The sequence below is a fragment of the Mobula hypostoma genome, chromosome 8 (genome assembly GCF_963921235.1).
Source record: "Mobula hypostoma chromosome 8, sMobHyp1.1, whole genome shotgun sequence".
Taxonomy (NCBI): Eukaryota; Metazoa; Chordata; class Chondrichthyes; order Myliobatiformes; family Myliobatidae; genus Mobula; species Mobula hypostoma.
In genome coordinates, this window is record NC_086104.1 from 1,714,957 (window position 1) to 1,734,876 (window position 19,920).

At 43.8% G+C, this 19,920-nt stretch overlaps 1 protein-coding gene across 1 annotated transcript in view; it reads left to right on the forward strand.

Moving 5' to 3' along the window:
• LOC134350614 (adenylate cyclase type 8-like) overlaps positions 1–19,920 on the forward strand; it is a 140,079-nt gene that overhangs the window by 95,690 nt on the left and 24,469 nt on the right. The window contains exon 15 of the mRNA XM_063056082.1: positions 3,568–3,714. Coding sequence (XP_062912152.1) covers positions 3,568–3,714 — 147 coding nt within the window. The remainder of the gene's footprint in view (positions 1–3,567; positions 3,715–19,920) is intronic.

Consider the following 19,920-nt stretch of genomic DNA (forward strand, 5'->3'; position numbering starts at 1 on the left):
CAGTTTTTAAAAAACAAATGACTTTTTTGACCCGAATTCTTCCATCTTGGTCAATGTCTCCCATCCACTACATAATGTACTGGCTGGGCACAGGAGTACATTCAGCCAGAGACTCATTCCTCCGAGATGCAGCACTGAGCGTCATAGGAAGTCATTCCCTCCTGTGGCCATCAAACTTTACAACTCCTTCCTTGGAGGGTCAGACATCCTGTGCTGATAGGCTGGTCCTGGACTTATTTCATAATTTACTGGCATAATTTACATATTACTATTTAACTATTTATGGTTCTATTACTATTTATTATTTATGGTGCAACTGTAACGAAAACCAATTTCCCCCTGGGATCAATAAAGTATGACTATGACTATGACTATATAGAACCCTGGTAAGATGCCACTTGGAGTACTGTGCTCAGTTCTGGTCGCCTCACTACGGGAAGGATGTGGAAACCATAGAAAGGGTGCAGAGGAGATTTACAAGGATGTTGCCTGGATTGGGGAGCATGCCTTATGAGAATAGGTTGAGTGAACTCAACTTTTTCTCCTTGGAGTGATGGAGGATGAGAGGTGACCTGATAGAAGTGTATAAGATGATGAGAGGCATTGATCGTGTGGATGGTCAGAGGCTTTTTCCCAGGGCTGAAATGGTTGCCACAAGAGGACACAGGTTTAAGGTGCTGGGGAGTAGGTACAGAGGAGATGTCAGGGGTAAGTATTTTGCTCAGAGTGGTGAGTGTGTGGAATGGGCTGCCAGCAACGGTGGTGGAGGCAGATACGATAGGGTCCTTTAAGAGACTTTTGGATAGGTACATGGAGCTTAGAAAATTAGAGGGCTTTGGGCATGCCTAGTAATTAAGGTAGGGACATGTTCAGCACAACTTTGTGGGCCAAAGAGCCTGTATTGTGCTGTAGGTTTTCTATGTTTCTATGTTTAAAGTAGCTCTTCTTCCTAAGATATTATGATCACTGACCCCTAAGGGTTCCTTTACCTTAAGCTCTCTACCAATTCCATTTAACTGCACAACACCCAATCCAGAATAGCTGATCCACTAGTGGGCTCTACCTTGACCTGCTCTAAAAAGCCATCTTGTAGGCATTCTATAGATTCTCCCCTCTCGGGATCCAGTACCAACCTGATTTTCTCAATCTACATGCATATTGAAATCCCCTATTGCCCTTTTGACATGCATTTTCTATCTTGCATTGTAATTTGGAGGGTGAACGGGTGATAGATAGGGGATATAGAAAGGTAATTACACCCAAATTGCAGGACACAGGAAACTGGGTTGCAGTCAGGAAGGGAAAAGGGGTTAAAATGTGAGTGCCATGCACCCTTGTGTCCATCTTCCTCAACATCAGGATTATCACTCTGAATACTGCTGGGGAGTGGAGGTCATGGGTTAAGGGAGAAAGGTGAAAGGTTTAACGGGAACATGAGGGGAAACTTCTTCACTCAGAGGGTCATGAGGGTGTGGAATGAGTTGCCAGCACAAGTGGTGCATGTGAGTTTGATTTCAACATTTAGGAGAAATTCAGAGAGGTACATGGATGGTAGGGGTATGGTTAGCTATGGTCCTGATGCAGGTCAGTGGGTGTAGGCAGTTTAACTGGTTCCCCATGGACTATATCATCCAAAGGGCCTGTTTCTGTTTTGTACTTTTCTATGACTCTATAATCACATCTTTGCTACTGTTTGGAAACCTGTATTTAACTCTTGCCTCTACCCACAACAATTCAACACCTTCCGACCATATGTCAACTCTTTCTAACGATTTGGTTTCATTTTAACCAACAGAGCCACCCCACCCCATCTGCCTTCTTGCCTGTCTTTTTGATACAATGTCTATCCTTGGTCATTAAGCTCCCAATATAATCTTCTTTCAGCCATGACTCAGTGATGCCCTCAATATCATACTTGCCAATCTGTGAGACCATAAGATGTAGGAGCAGAATTAGATCCTTTGGCCCACTGAGTCTCTCTGCCATTTCCATCTCAGCTCCAGTCTCCTGCCTTCCCCCATATCCCGTCATACCCTGATTAATCAAGAGTCTATCAACCTCTGCCTTAAATATACCTAATGACCTGGCTTTCACAGATTCACCACTCTCTGGCTAAAGAAATTCCTCCTCATCTGCATTCTAAAAAGACGCCCCTCTGTTTCGAGGCTGTGTCCTCTGGTCCCAGACTCACCCACCATAGGAAACATCCCCTCCACGTCCATTTTATCAAAGCCTTTCAAAATTCGATAGGTTTCAGTTGTCACCACCCCCCATTCTTCTGAATTCCAGATAATAGAGGCCCAGAGCCATCAAACACTCCACAAATACCAATCCTTTCAATCCCAGAATCACTTTCGTGAACCTCCTTTGAACCCTCTCCAATTTCAGCACACAATTTCTTAAGTAAGGGGCCCAAAACTGCTCACAATGCTCCAAGTGAGACCTCATCAGTTCTTTGTAAAACCTCAACATTACTTTCTTGCTTTTATATTCCAGTCCTCTCAAAATGAATGCAACATCACATTCGCCTTCCTCACCACAGACTCAACCTGCAAATTAAACTTTAGGGAATCCTGCACAAGGATTCTTAAGTCCCTCTGTGCCTCAGAGTTTTGAATTTTCTCAGTATTTCAAAATGTTATTCCTTCTACCGAAGTGCATGATCATACACTTCCTGACACTGCATTCCATCTGCCATTTCTTTGCCATTCTCCTGATCTGCCCTTCTGTAGTTTCTCTGTTTCCTCCAACCTACCTGCTCCTCACCTATTTTTGTATTGTCTGCAAACTCTGCCACAAAGCCATCAATTCCATTATCGAAGTCATTGACAGACAATGTTAAAAGAAGCAGTCCCTGCCTCCAGCACCCCGGAGCCCATGTTCTCTATCTGGCTAGTGTCACTACACTTCGGCTAGGGGACCAAGTGTCATAATTTTCCAAATTGTCTGACTAATCTAAAGCTTTCACCTTAAACTAATTGGGAAATTGGTTGAGCAGGGTACTGCATGGATTAGCGGCATGTGCTGTAAGGAGAGGCTGAACCACCTTGGGTTGTTTTTGCTGGAGCGGCGGGAGAATGAGAAAGATTTAGGAGATTACTTGAGACATAGATCAACAGCCAGGCCATGCCATCTTCTTTGAATGTTCATACTAATCACACTGTGAAAACGGAAACTCTGAGCTCTCATAACAACTCTAATGAGTGCAGAAGCCCTCTGCGGTCTTGGGGATTATATTAATCTTATTGCTTATTTACTTTACCTAATCCTATCACCACGGCTGGGCTATAGGCCGCTGTCAATAGCTCACCAGAGTCCTCTTTCCCGGGCCAGTCTTTCATGTTCCCTCCAGGTGTGGATCATCTGTTTGGTGTGTCCTTCCTCTGCCAGGGATGAGGTCTCTGGAGCTTCCGTAGCTCTGGGCTTTTACAGGATGGGGTTGCCAGTCCAGCATCCAACACCCCTCACCCCTGCTCCTTTAACAGATTGTTACTGTCCATGACAGTTATTTTAATCTTATATTTGATTTAAATTCTAACATCTGTTTTGTTTCCTCTTTGTCCCCAGGATCTTTACTTCAAGTCACACGATGATGTGGGGGTTCTGTTTGCATCCATCCCAGAATTTAACGCCTTTTACTCTCAGGCAGAGAGCAACCAGCAGGGAATGGAGTGCTTACAGCTGCTGAATGAGATCATTGCTGACTTTGATGAGGTGCCTGCTGTGTGCTGAATGTCGACCGGTGGTGGTGGTACTGTTGTTGAATTGACAAGGTCCTTTCTGTGCAGACCGCCTGGTTAGAACTCCCTCTGTCCTCTACATAGTGACCTGGCGAATTCTGTCCCACACAGCACGTTCTCCGGTTTCCTCTGAAAATTCTGGGTGTTGGGGACTTGGAATCAGAATCAGGTTTATTTTCAGTGGCATACATTGTGAAATTTGTTGTTTTGTGGCAGTAGTGCGGTGCACACATTAACAAAATACTGTAAGAAACACTCAATGGCTGCCTTATTAGGTAGCTGTACACCTGCTCATTAATGCAAATATCTAATCAGTCAAACCTGTGGCAGCAACTCAATGCATAAATGCATGCGGATATGGTTAAGTTCAATTGTTCTTTTCCTAAACACCAGAATGGGGAAGCAGTGTGATCTAAGTAACTTTGGCTGTGATTGTGGGTGGTTTGAGTATCTGAGAAACTGCTGATCTCCTGGGATTTTCACACCAAACAATCCCGAGAGTTTTCAGAGAATAATGCAAAAGAACCAAAAAAAGAAAATGTGAGGGGCAGCTCTGTGGGTGAGAACAGCTTGTTGATGAGAGAGGTCAAAGGAGAATGGTCAAGCTGATAGGAAGGTCAGGTAACCCCGCAGGTACAACAGTGGTGTAGAGGAGCATCTCTGAACCCACAGCATGTTGCACCTTGAAGTGGATGGGCTACATCCACAAACTTACATTCAGTGGCCACTTCATTAGGTCCAGGAGGTGCCTCGGATAGTCGTCACTGACTGTATAAGTTGCAATAAGAAATATATATTAAAAATTATCAAAAAGGGGCAGTGTTCATGGGCTCATAGATTATTTAGAAATCTGATGGCAGAGGGCAAAAAGCTGTTACTAAAGCGTTGAGTTGTTTCACCATCATTAAATGCCTCAGCCAGTCCATCATTGATCTAGGTCACAGTGGGCTTGGCCCCATTCTCTCACCTGTTTCCCCCCCACCTCCCATGTCTCCAGTGATTCTGTCTCCATAGCTGTTTGGGGCAGTCAATTCACACACTCACCAGATGATAGGGAAGGAGTCCCTCAGCTGTCTGTGACATGGGAGGCCCCTAATCCTCAATGCCACACCCCCCCCCACAGCACACACTATGTCCCACTCAGAACCATAAACGTTTCAGTATGGTCTCTCTCTCAGTATGGTCTCTCTTTCGCAAGGGATCCCGTGACTCTGAGTTAGAGAGCCATGCAGAACAGAGTGATATCCCTCGCTCCCCCAACCCAAGACACAGCTTTTAATTGTTCCTCTTCCTTTCCCCTCATTCCCTCTGCAACAGGAAATAAAGTCCTGGCCTATTTAACCATTCCCTATAACTTAAGTCACGTCCCAACAACATCCTTGTAAGTTTTTTTCTGTACTCTTTCAATCTTATTGATATCTTTCCTGTAGATAGGTGCCCAAAGCTGCACACAGTAACCTAAGCAACACACACAAAACGCTGCAGGAACTCAGCCAGCCAGGCAGCATCAATGGAAAAAAATACAGTTGACATTTCCTAAATTAATTACCTAATTAATTCTCACCAATGTCTTACACAACATCAACACAACATCCCAACTCCTATATTTTGATTTATGAAGGCCAATGTGACAAAAGTCTAGTTTATCACACCACTTTCAATAAATTATGGACCTGTATTCCCGGATCCCTCTATCTACCACACACCTCAGTGCCCTACCATTCACTGTGTAAGTCCTCCCTAGCTTGTTCCCCCAAAGTGCAACACCTCATACTTGTCTGCACTAAATTCCACCTGCCATTTTTCAGCCCATAGTCTTCACCTCAAGCACATATCTACACACTAGAGACAGTAACAGTAACCAACGAACTTGTCTTTCTGAAAAACAAGACCTTCAATGAAAATCACACTGTCACAGGGAGAACGAGCAAGTTCCACACCGACAGTACCCAAGGTCCTCTTCCCACACCTGGACCGTGCTGGTTGCCCTATTAAAGGAAGGGTGTCGAGGCTTTGGAGAGGGTGCAAAGAGGTTTACCAGGATGAGTCCCGAAGAAGGACCTCAGCCCGAAACATCATCTGTTGGCTTTTCTCCATGGATGCTGCATGAATTCCACCAGCATTTTGTGTGTGCTGCTTACCAGGATGTTGCCTGGATTTGAGGGCATGTGCTTTAATGAGAGGTTGGACAAACTTCAGTCATTTTCTCTGGAACGGCAAAGGTCGAGGGGAGATCTGATAGAGGTTTATAAGGTTATGAGAGGCATAGATAGAGTAGACAAACAATATCTTTTTCCTAGGTTTGAAATGTCTAATACCAGAGGGCTTGGATTTAAGGTGTGAGGAGGTATTTTCAAAGGAGATGTGAGGGGCAAGTTTTTTTACACAGAGTGGTGGATGCCTGGAAAGTACCTCTTGATGTGGTGGTAGAGGCAGATACATCAGGGACTTTTAAGAGAAGTTTAGATAGGCACATGAATGTGAGGAAAATGGAAGGGTATGGACATTGTGTAGGCAGAAGGGATTAGCTTAGTTGGCTATTTGATTACTAAATAATTTGGTTCAGCCCAACATTTTGGACTGAAGGGCTGATTTGGGTGTCCCATTCACAGCCACAGAATTTCCTGTCTGTTCCTCTGACTATTGATTTCCAGAAGACCACAAGACACAGGAGCAGAATTAGGCCATTCAGCCCATTGAATCTGCTCCACCATTCCATCTTGGCTGATCCCAGATCCACTCAACCCCATACACCTGCCTTCTCACCATATCCTTTGCTGCCCTGACCGATCAGGAAATGATCAACTTCCTGTGCTGTACTGTTCTATATTCTCCCCAGAAATCAACCCAATGAATCTTCTCCACCACTAATATAAGTACCTTCTTCCCAGAAGAAGATAAGATAAAGCTTTATTTATCCTGAAGAAAATTATTGTTGCAAGGTTGCTCAGTCAGAAATGTGTACTTTAAAATACAACATTTAAGCACTGAAGTACAAAAGAAATACAAAATGTGCATTAAAAAGTCATAGTGCAAAATACAGATGTGCAATGAAACCACATTCTTGGAGATATATTCCAGAAGATAGAGATTTAAACTGTACATGGTGTTTCAGTTGCCCTCTCACCCTCTCCCTATCACAGCAGGTCTGTCCTCTACTACATTCACATTCTGTTGCTCCATCCTGAATTACCCCTGAACCTCTCTCACCTCCGTAAACAGGTCTTTATCCTGCCACTGCCCTGCAGAGATTCTGTGCTGCTGCTCGAGTGAAGTGAATTACAGTGTTGGGAAGTTATTGTCATGCACTTTGGGAGAAGGAATAAAGGTGCAGACTTATTTTCTAAACATGGAGAAAGTTCAAATAATTCTAACAGGTTTCTCAGGCAAGATTTTCCTTAAGAAACCAATGCTGACTTTGTCTTATCTTGTTCTACATCACCAAGTACTCCATAACCTCATCCTTAACAATGGACTCCAACATCTTCCCAACCACTGAGGTTAGGCTAACTGTGTCTGCTGCCTCCTTCCTTTCTTGAAGAGTGGGGAGACATCTGCAATATTCCAGTCCTCTGGCATTATGCCAAAGTCCAATGATTTTTGAAAGATCATTACTAATGCCTGCACAAATTCTACCGGTACCTCTTTCAGAACCCTAGGGTGCAGTTCATCTAGTCTGGGTGACTAATGTGCCTTTAGGTTTCTCAGCTTTGAGCACCTTCTCTCTTGTAATAGTAGCTGCACTCATTCTCTTCCTTCACACACTACAACAACTGGCACACTGCTAGTGCCTTTTGCAGTAAAGACTGATGCAAAATACTCATTTAGTTTATCTGCCACCTCCTGATCCCCCATTATTATTTCTCTGGCCTCATTTTCTAGTGGTCCAATATCCATTCCCATCTCTCCTTTATTTTTTATATACTTGAAAAAAGCTTTTTCCATTGACCTTGATATTGTTAGCTAGCTTGTTTTCAAAATTCATCTTTTCCCTCCAAATGATTCTTTTAGTTGCTTTCTGTAGGTTTTTAAAGCTTTCTAATCCTCAATCTTCTTGATAAAGTTTGCTTTACTGTATGCCTTCTCTATTGCTTTTACATTACCTTCAGCTTCCATTGTCAGCCACAGTTGTACTATTTTGCCATTTGAGCATTCCTTTTTTTTGGAATACATCTATCCTGCATCATTACACATTTTTTTCCAAAACCTTACACCATTGCTGCTCTGCTGTATCCCCGCAATCATCTCCTTCCAATTTACTTTGGCTAACTCTCATACCACTGTAATTTCCTTTACTCTCCTGAAATAATGCTACATCAGACTTTACGTTCTCCCTATCATATTTCAAGTTAAACTCAATCATATTGTGATCACTGACTCCTAAGGGTTCCTTTACCGTAAGCTCCCTAATCACCTCTGGTTCATTACCTAATGCCCAATCTAGTATAGTTGATCCCCTTGTAGGTTCAATGTCAAGCTGTTCTAAAAAGCTTTCTCATAGGCATTCAACAAATACACTACCAACATCAATAAGATCCATTACCAACATCATTTTCCCAATCAGCCTTCATGTTGAAATCTCCCATGACAACTGTAACATTGCCTTTTTGACACACCTTTTCTATTTCCTGTTGTAACCTGTAGTCCACATCCCAGCTGCTGTTTAGAGGCCTGTATACAATTGCCATCAGGGTCCTTTTACACTTGAAGTTTCTTAACCCATAAGGATTCAACGTCTTCAGATCCTGTGTCACATCTTTCTACTGATTTGATGCCATTCTTTACCAGCAGAGCCACACCAGACCCTCTGCCTACCTTCCTGTCCCTCCAATATAACATGTAACCTTGGACATTCAGCTCCCAACTACAACCATCCTTCAGCCACGATTCAGTGATGGCCACAACACATCATACCCGACAATCTGTAATAGTGCAACAAGATCATCGACCTTATTTCTTATACTCTGTGCATTGAGATATAACACTTTCAGTACTGTATTTGCTACCCTTTTTTGATTCTGCATCCCTAATGCACTGATAATCACCCTGCTGGCTGCAATTTTGTCCTATCATCTGCCTGCCCTTCCTGACAGTCTGACTGCATGCTATCTTTGATTTTTTTTATCATCCATCCTATCCTGAGTCCCTTCACTCTGGTTTCCATCCCTCAGCAAAATTAGTTTAACCTCTCCCCAACACCTCCAACAAACCTGCCCGTGAGAATATTGATCCCCGCAGGTTCAGGTGCAACCCATCCCTTTTGTACAAGTCATACCTCCCTCAGAAGAGATCCCAGTGACCCTAGAATGAGCTTGTCAGCCATGCATTTGTCTGCCAGATCATCCAGTTTCTACCCTCAGTGGCATGTGGCACAAGTAGCAATCCAGAAATTACTACCCTGCTGTAGTGGATGTGATCCAAGACATCCCTGACCCTGGCTCCTCAGAGGCAACATACAATTTGGGTGTCCCATTCACAGCCACAGAATTTCCTGTCTGTTCCTCTGACTACTGATTTCCACAAGACCACAAGACACAGGAGCAGATTAAGGCCACTCAGCCCATCGAGTCTGCTCCACTATTCCATCATGGCTGATCCCGGATCCACTCAACCCCATACACCTGCCTTCTCACCACATTCTTCGATGCCCTGACCGATCAGGAAACCATCAACTTCCACTTAAATATACTCACGGACTTGGCCTCCACTGCAGTCTGTGGTAGAGAATTCCACAGATTCCCTACTTTCTGGCTAAAAAAATTCTTCCTTACCTCTGTTCTAAAAGGTCACCCCTCAATTCTGATGCTGTGCCCTCTAGTTCTGGATACCCCCACCATAGGAAACATCCTTTCCACATCCACCCTATCTAGTCCTTTCAATATTTGGTAGGTTTCAATGAGATCCCCCCCACAATCTTCTGAATTCCAGTGAGTACAGGCCCAAAGCTGCCAAACACTCCTCAGATGTTAACCCCTTCGTTCCCAGAATCATCCTCGTGAACCACCTCTGGACTCTCTCCAATGACAGCACATTGTTTCCGAGATACGGGGCCCAAAACTGTTGACAATACTCAAAGTGCAGCCTGACTAGTGTTTTATAAAGGCTCAGCAGTATCTCCTTGCTTTTATATTGTATTCCCCTTGAAATGAATGCCAACATTGCATTAAACTTCTTTACCACCGACTCAACCTAAAAATTAACCTTCTGGGAGTCTTGTATGAGGACTCCCAAGTTCCTCTCCACCTCTGATGTTTAAACCTTCTCCCCATTTAGAGAACAGTCTGCGCTGTTGTTCTTTTTACCAAAATGCATGATCATGCATTTCCCAACATTTTATTCCATCTGGCAGTTTTTTGTCGATTCTTCCAATTTGTCCTGCTGCAATCGCTCAGCACTACCTCCCCCTCCACCTGTCTTTGTATCATCCACTAACTTTTCCACAAAGCCATCAGTTCCATTATCCAAATCATTGACAAACAATGTGAAAAGTAGCAGGCTCAATACTGACCCCTAATCACCACTCATCACTGGCACCCAACCAGAAAAGGCCCCCTTTATTTCCACTCACTGCCTCCTGCCTGTCAGCCATTCCTATATCCATGCCAGTATCTTTCCTGTAACACCACAGGATTTTATCTTGTTAAGCAGCCTCATGTGTGGCACTTTATCAAATCCCTTAATGACATCCACGGCCTCTCCTTTTGTCCACCCTGCCTGTTTCTTCATCAAAGAACTCCAACAGATTTAGAAACATAGAAAACCTACAGCACAATACAGGTCTTTCCGCCCACAAAGCTGTGGCAAACAGGTCTTTATCTGAGAAATTAACTAGGGTTACCCATAACCCTCTATTTTTCTGAGCTCCATGTACCTGTCCAGGAATCTCTTAAAAGACCCTATTATAACCGCCTCCAACACCATTGCTGGCAGCCCATTCCACGCCCTCACCACTCTCTGCATAAAAAACTTACCTCTGACATCTCCTTTGTATCTACTTTCAAGCACCTTAAAACTGTGTCACCTTGTGTAAGCCACTTCAGCCCAGGGAAAAAGCCCCTGACTATCTACACGAACAATGCCTCTCATCATCTTATACACCTCTATCAGGTCACCTCTCATCCTCCAACGCTCCAAGGAGAAAAGGCCGAGTTCACTCAACCTATTAGAACCATAGAACCATAGAAACTACAGCCCAGAAATAGGCCCTTTGGCCCTTCTTGGCTGTGCCGAACCATTTTCTGCCTAGTCCCACTGACCTGCACACGGACCATATCCCTCCATACACCTCCCATCCATGTATCTGTCCAATTTATTCTTAAATGTTAAAAAAGAACCCGCATTTACCACCTCATCTGGCAGCTCATTCCATACTCCCACCACTCTCTGTGTGAAGAAGCCCTCACTAATGTTCCCTTTAAACTTTTCCCCCCTCACCCTTAACCCATGTCCTCTGGTTTTTTTCTCCCCTTGCCTCAGTGGAAAAAGCCTGCTTGCATTCACTCTATCTATACCCATCATAATTTTATATACCTCTATCAAATCTCCCCTCATTCTTCTACGCTCCAGGGAATAAAGTCCTAACCTATTCAACCTTTCTCTGTAACTGAGTTTCTCAAGTCCTGGCAACATCCTTGTAAACCTTCTCTGCACTCTTTCAACCTTATTTATATCCTTCCTTTAATTTGGTGACCAAAACTGAACACAATACTCCAGATTTGGCTTCACCAATGCCTTATACAACCTAATCATAACATTCCAGCTCTTATACTCAATACTTCGATTAATAAAGGCCAATGTACCAAAAGCTCTCTTTATGACCCTATCTACCTGTGACGCCAGTTTTAGGGAATTTGGTATCTGTATTCCCAGATCCCTCTGTTCCACTGCACTCCTCAGTGCCTTACCATTAACCCTGTATGTTCTACCTTGGTTTGTCCTTCCAACGTGCAATACCTCACACTTGTCTGCATTAATCTCCATCTGCCATTGTTCAGCCCATTTTTCCAGCTGGTCCAAGTCCCTCTGCAGGCTCTGAAAACCTTCCTCACTGCCTACTACACCTCCAATCTTTGTATCATCAGCAAATTTGCTGATCCAATTTACCACATTATCATCCAGATCATTGATATAAATGACAAATAACAATGGACCCAGCACTGATCCCTGTGGCACACCACTAGTCACAGGCCTCCACTCAGAGAAGCAATTCTCTACTACCACTCTTTGGCTTCTTCCATTGAACCAATGTCTGATCCAATTTACCACCTCTCCATGTATACCTAGCGATTGAATTTTCCTAACTAACCTCCCATGCGGGACCTTGTCAAAGGCCTTACTGAAGTCCATGTAGACAATATCCACGGCCTTCCCTTCATCCACTTTCCTGGTAACCTCCTCGAAAAACTCCAATAGATTGGTCAAACATAACCTGCCATGCACAAAGCCATGTTGACTCTCCCTAATAAGTCCCTGTCTATCCAAATGCTTGTAGATTCTGTCTCTTAGTACTCCCTCCAATAACTTACCTACTACCGACGTTAAACTTACCGGCCTATAATTTCCCACATTACTTTTCGATCCTTTTTTAAACAACGGAACAACTATTCTCATAAGGTATGCTCCCCAATCCAGACAACATCCGTGTAAATCTCCTCTGTACCCTTTCTGTGGTTTCCACGTCCTTCCTGTAGTGAGGCAACCAGAACTGAGCACAGTGCTCCAAGTGGGGTCTGACCAGGGTCCTATATAGCTGCAACATTACCTCTCGGCTCCTAAACTCAATCCCATGGTTGATGAAGGCCAATGTACCGTATGCTTTCTTAACCACAGAGTCAACCTGCACAGCAGCCTTGAGTGTCCTATGGGCTCGGATCCCAAGATCCCTCTGATCCTCAACACTGCCAAGAGTCTTACCATTAATACTATATTCTGTCATCATATTTGACCTATCAAAATGAACCACCTCACACTTATCTGGGTTGAACTCCATCTGCCACTTCTCAGCCCATTTTTGCATCCTATCAATGTCCAGCTGTAACCTCTGACAGCCCTCCACACTATCTACAACACCCCCAACCTTTGTGTCATCAGCAATTTTCCAAACCCATCCCTCCACTTCCTCATCCAGGTCATTTATAAAAATCACGAAGAGTAGGGGTCCCAGAACAGATCCCTGAGGCACACCACTGGTCACCAACCTCCATGCAGAATATGACCCGTCTACAACCACCCTTTGCCTTCTGTGGGCAAACCAGTTCTGAATCCACAAAGCAATGTCCCCTTGGATCCCATGCCTCCTTACTTTCTCAATAAGCCTTGCATGCGGAACCTTGTCAAATGCCTTGCTGAAATCCATATACACTACATCTACTGCTCTACCTTCATCAATGTGTTTAGTCACATCCTCAAAAAATTCAGTCAGGCTCGTAAGGCATGACCCACCCTTGACAAAGCCATGCTGACTATTCCTAATCATATTATGCTTCTCCAAATGTTCATAAATCCTGCCTGTCAGGTTCTTCTCTATCAACTTACCGACCACTGAAGTAAGACTCACAGGTCTATAATTTCCTGGACTATCTCTACTCCCTTTCTTGAATAAGGGAACAACATCCGCAACCCTCCAATCCTCCGGAACCTCTCCTGTCCCCACTGATGATGCAAAGATCATCACCAGATGCTCAGAATTCTGATCCCTCGCTTCCCACAGTAGCCTAGGTACATCTCGTCCGGTCCCAGTGACTTATCCAACTTGATGCTTTCCAAAAGCTCCAGCACATCGTCTTTCTTAATATCTGCATGCTCAAGCTTTTCAGTCTGCTGTAAGTCGTACCTACAATCGCCAAGGTCCTTTTCAGTAGTGAATACTGATGCAAAGTACTCATTAAGTACCCCTGCTATCTCCTCCGGTTCCATACACACTTTCCCACTGTCACACTTGATTGGTCCTATTCCCTCACGTCTTATCCTCTTGCTCTTAACATACTTATAGAATGCCTTGAGTTTTTCCTTAACCCTGTCCGTCAAAGCATTCTCATGGCCTCTTCTGGCTCTCCTAATTTCTTTCTTGAGCTCCTTCCTGCTAGCTTATAATCTTCTAGATCTCTATCACTACCTAGCTTTTTGAACCTCTTTTTTTCTTCTAGACTGGATTTCCAACAGCCTTTGTACACCACGGTTCCTGTATCCTACCATCCCTTTCTCTGTCTCATTGAAATGTACCTATTCAGAACACTCCACAAATATCCCCTGAACATTTGCCACATTTCTTCTGTACATTTCCCTGAGAACATCTGTTTCCAATTTATGCTTCCAAGTTCCTGCCTGATAGTCACAGTCATAGTCATAGTCATACTTTATTGATCCCGGGGGAAATTGGTTTGCATTACAGTTGCACCATAAATAATAAATAGTAATAGAACCATAAATAGTTAAATAGTAATATGTAAATTATGCCAGTAAATTATGAAATAAGTCCAGGACCAGCCTATTGGCTCAGGGTGTCTGACCCTCCAAGGGAGGAGTTGTAAAGTTTGATGGCCACAGGCAGGAATGACTTCCTATGACGCTCCGTGCTGCATCTCGGTGGAATGAGTCTCTGGCTGAATGTACTCCTGTGCCCACCCAGTACATTATGTAGTGGATGGGAGACATTGTCCAAGATGGCATGCAACTTGGACAGCATCCTCTTTTCAGACACCACCGTCAGAGAGTCCAGTTCCATCACTACAACATCACTGGCCTTACGAATGAGTTTGTTGATTCTGTTGGTGTCTGCTACCCTCAGCCTGCTGCCCCAGCACACAACAGCAAACATGATAGCACTGACCACCACAGACTCATAGAACATCCTCAGCATCGTCCAGCAGATGTTAAAGGACCTCAGTCTCCTCAGGAAATAGAGACGGCTCTGACCCTTCTTGTAGACAGCCTCAGTGTTCTTTGACCAGTCCAGTTTATTGTCAATTTGTATCCGCTGGTATTTGTAATCCTCCACCATGTCCACACTGACCCCCTGGATGGAATCAGGGGTCACTGGTACCTTAGCTCTCCTCAGGTCTACCACCAGCTCCTTAGTCTTTTTCACATTAAGCTGCAGATAATTCTGCTCACACCATGAGACAAAGTTTCCTACCGTAGCCCTGAACTCAGCCTCATCTCCCTTACTGATGCATCCAACAATGGCAGAGTCATCCGAAAACTTCTGAAGATGACAAGACTCATATTTCCCCTTACTCCAATTAAATGCTTTCCTAACTTATCTGTTCCAATCCCTCTCCAATGATATGGTAAAGGAGATAGAGTTGTGATCACTATCTCCAAAATGCTCTCCCACTGAGAGATCTGACACCTGACCAGGTTCATTTCCCAATACCAGATCAAGTACAGCCTCTCCTCTTGTAGGCTTATCTACATATTGTGTCAAGAAACCTTCCTGAACACACCTCACAAACTCCACCCCATCTAAACCCCTCATCCCAGGGACATGCTGATCGATATTTGGGAAATTAAAATCTCCCACCACGACAACCCTGTGTTATTAAATCTTTCTAGAATCTGTCTCCCTATCTGCTCCTCGATATCCCTGTTACTATTGGATGGTCTACAAAAAACACCCGGTAGAGTTATTGACCCCTTCCTGTTCCTAACTTCCATCCGCAGAGACTCTGTAGAGAACCCCTCCATGACTTCCTCCTTTTCTTCATGCGTGACACTATCTCTGATCAACAGTGCCATGCCCCCACCTCTTTTGCCTCCCTCCCTATGCTTTCTGAAACATCTAAAGCCTTGCACTTGAAGTAGCCATTTCTGCCCCTGAGCCATCCAAGTCTCTGTAATGGCCACACTATAGCTCCAAGTTCTGATCCATGCTCTAAGCTCATCCGCTTTGTTCATGATATTCCTTGCATTAATATAGACACATCTCAAACCATCAGTCTGAGTGCGTCCCTTCTCAATCACCTGCCTATCCTCCCTCTTACACTGTCTCCAAGCTTTCTCTATTTGTGAGCCAACCACCTCTTCAGTTTGGTTCCCAGCAATCCTAGATTAAACTCTCCATTGACTCTGGGATGTAGTCCATCTGGTCCAGGTGACTTATCCATTTTAAGACATTTGAGTTAGTCTAGCACTTTTTCCTTTGTATGACATGTATAGGAAACAGGGAGTAAATAAGGTGCTTGAGGAGTATAAGAAGTGCAAGAAAATACTTAAGAAAGAAATCAGGAGGGCTAAAAGAAGACATGAGGTTGCCTTGGCAGTCAAAGTGAAGGATAATCCAGGTATATTAAGAGCAAAAGGATTGTAAGGGATAAAATTGGTCCTCTTGAAGATCAGAGTGGTCAGCTATGTGCAGAACCAAAGGAAATTGGGGAGATCTTAAATAGGATTTTTGCGTCTGTATTTACTAAAGAAACTGGCATGAAGTCTATGGAATTAAGGGAAACAAGTAGTGAGATCATGGAAATTGTGCAGATCGAAAAGGAGAAGGTCCTTGCTGTCTCGAGGAAGATTAAAGTGGATAAATCCCCGGGACCTGACCTGAGACATTGGCTCAATGGAAGAAGCCAAAGAGTGGTAGTAGAGAATTGCTTCTCCGAGTGGAGGCCTGTGACTACTGGTGTGCCACAGGGATCAGTGCTGGGTCCATTGTTATTTGTCATCTATATCAATGATCTGGATGATAATGTGGTATATTGGATCAGCAAATTTGCTGATGATACAAAGATTGGAGGGGTAGTAGACAGTCAGTAAGGTTTTCAGAGCCTGCAGAGGGACTTGGACCAGCTGGAAAAATGGGCTGAAAAATGGCAGATGGAGTTTAATACAGACAAGTGTGAGGTATTGCACGTTGGAAGGACAAACCAAGGTAGAACATACAGGGTTAATGGTAAGGCACTGAGGAGTGCAGTAGAACAGAGGGATCTGGGAATACAGATACAAAATTCCCTAAAAGTGGCGTCACAGATGGATAGGGTCGTAAAGAGAGCTTTTGGTACATTGGCCTTTATTAATCAAAGTGTTGAGTATAAGAGCTGGAATGTTATGATGAGGTTATATAAGGCATTGGTGAGGCCAGATCTGGAGTATTGTGTTCAGTTTTGGTCACCAAATTACAGGAAGGATATAAATAAGGTTGAAAGAGTGCAGAGAAGGTTTACAAGGATGTTGCCGGGACTTGAGAAACTCAGTTACAGAGAAAGGTTGAATAGGTTGGGACTTTATTCCCTGGAGCGTAGAAGAATGAGGGGAGATTTGATAGAGGTATATAAAATTATGATGGGTATAGATAGAATGAATGCAAGCAGGCTTTTTCCACTGAGGCAGGGGGAGAAAAAAACCAGAGGACATGGGTTAAGGGTGAGGGGGGGAAAAGTTTAAAGGGAACATCGGGGGGGCTTCTTCACACAGAGAGTGGTGGGAATATGGAATGAGCTGCCAGACGAGGTGGTAAATGCGGGTTCTTTTTTAACATTTAAGAATAAATTGGACAGATACATGGATGGGAGGTGTATGGAGGGATATGGTCCGTGTGCAGGTCAGTGGGACGAGGCAGAAAATGGTTCGGCACAGCCAAGAAGGGCCAAAAGGCCTGTTTCTGTGCTGTAGTTTTTCTATGGTTTTCTAATACCAATAACACTCACTCCTCTCTGACACTCACAGGCCTCTGGCACCTTGCTAGTGTCTTCCACAGTGAAGGCAGATGCAAAGTATCCATTAAGTTTATCTGCCATTTCTTTTTCCCCCATTACTACCTCACCAGCATCATTTTCCAGTGGTTGAATATCAACTCTCACCTCCCTTTCACTCTTTATATAACGGAAAAAACTCATAGTATGCTGCTTTATATTATTGGCTAGTTTGCCTCATATTTCTTCTTTTTACTTATAGCTTTTTTAGTTGCCTTTGTTCGATTTTAAAAGCTTCCCAATCATTAAACTTCCCACTCACTTTTGTGAATTTATATGCCCTTTCCTTGAATATTATACAGTTCTAACTTCCCTTGTCAGCTACAGTTGCCTACCCTTGCCATTTGAGAACCTCTTCCTCTATGGGACATATCTATCCTGCGCCTTGTGAACTATTCCCAGAAATTCAGCTATCTGTGTCCTGCCACTATCCCCACTGGTATCCTCCTCCAATCCACCTGGGAAAGCTCCTTGTAATTCCCTTTATTCCACTGAAGTACTGATACATGTGAGTTACGCTTCTACCTCTCAAATTGTAGTATGAATTTAATCAATCTATGATCACTGCCTCCTAAGGGTTCCTTTACGTTAAGCTCCCTAATAAAATCTGGGTTATTACCCAACCTCTATCACTACTGCTCCCCTACTCTCCCTCTTTCCCTTCTGCACCACGGACCCATGCTCAGTACCAGTAACCCAGTCTCCATGGCATTCCGCTGGGAGGTCATCCCCCACAACAGTATCCAAAATGGTACACTTACTTTTGAGGTGAATGGTCACCTACTGCCTTTTCACCTTCCTATTCCTTCTCCTGACAGTCACCCAGTTACCCGGCTCCTGCAACGTAGGGGGTGACCACTTCCCTGTAACTCTGATCGATTACTGTATCTCCTCACTCTCCCGTACAAGTCGAAAGTCATCCAGCTGCTGCTCCAGATCCCTAACACGGTCTTCAAGGACTTGCAGCTGCATGCAACCGGCAGATGTAGTTCCCTGGGAGACTCTGGGTTTCCCAGTACTCCAACATCCGGCATGAAGAAAACATAACGATCAATTAAGTACCCCTGACACAAAAAAGAAGGAAACTTACACGGACAACTTGCGGAGACCAAAGCCTCTTCTGAACTAAGCCTCCTTTGAGCCAATGCCTAACCCTCCCACTCTCACCGTTGGCCCACTCCCAACAATGGCTGCTCCGCTTGTTCCTCCTTTAATTTTATTTACTCCTCTCTGTACTGCTCCCACTTGATTTGGACGCCGGAACGACACTGAACACCGTGAAGCCCTCCTTTTGAACAAGTGCCGCTGACTCGCGAGTAACTCCTCGCCGTGCACTGCTCCCGCCACTGATTGCTCAGTTTGTTTTCTGTATGTTTATTTATCATGTATTTCATTGTACTTCTGTCATAAAGTTAACAAGCTGCATGATATATGCTGGTGATATGAAACCTGATTCTGATTCTGAATATTGAAAAGCCTAGACAGAGTGGATATGGAGAGGATGTTTCCTTTGGTGCGGGAGTCTGAAACCGGAGGGCACAGTCTCAGAATAGAGTGGTGTCCTTTTAGAATGGAGATGAAAAGGAATTTCTTTAGCCAGAGGGTAGTGAATCTGTGGAATTCATTGTCACAGATGGCTGTGGCTGCCAAGTCATTGGGTGTACAATGGATTCTGGGTAATTGGAACACATTAGGACCAATACATTTTGACCCAATTAAGCAGCTGCCCCAATTAGCCGGAATTATGCAACTGTGTATTAATTCCTAATAGCTATTGATGGAAGTATTCATCGCTGCCATGTTCTTGACTGCAAAATGATCAAAATCAGGGCAGATACCTCGTGCAGATAATGGACTGCTTTCATTGCCCTCTTCGTAAAAGTCAAAGTAAAAAACAATGTTATCAAAAATCACTGCTGTTTGAATTGGCATCCATTGGCCTAAATAGATAAGATAACACCAGCACACCAGAAAAACTGGTCACTCCATAAAGTCTAATGGCCATTTCTGACATCGCCAAGCCTGAATGCTTGAAACTGCAGCGAGCGAAACAGTTCTGAAATGTCTTACTGCTTATTTCTCTCCAACTATCAGTGATAAAAAATACTGCTTTTTGAATACAAACACATGCAACTGATGCTATTTGCTCTTAGCATTGTGTAGTGTCTAACAAGCACACAAATATACATGAATGACACTATTCAGAAACTGTTTGGCAACAGTCTTCTGTCCCTATTATGTGGCATAGTCTCCCAAATATATAAAGGGAATCCTGGCTGTTTTCTGTTTATTTTTGTTCTTTAAGAGATGTCCCTAATAAGTGGCTGCCCAGATTAACCAATGTCCAATTAACCAGAATCCACTATATTTAAAGCAGAGATTGATAGCTTCTTGATTAGAAAGGGCAGCAGGAGGGTACAGGGAGAAAGCGCGAGAATGGGGTTGAGAGGGATAATAAATCAGCTGTGATGGAATGACAGAGCAGATTGAAT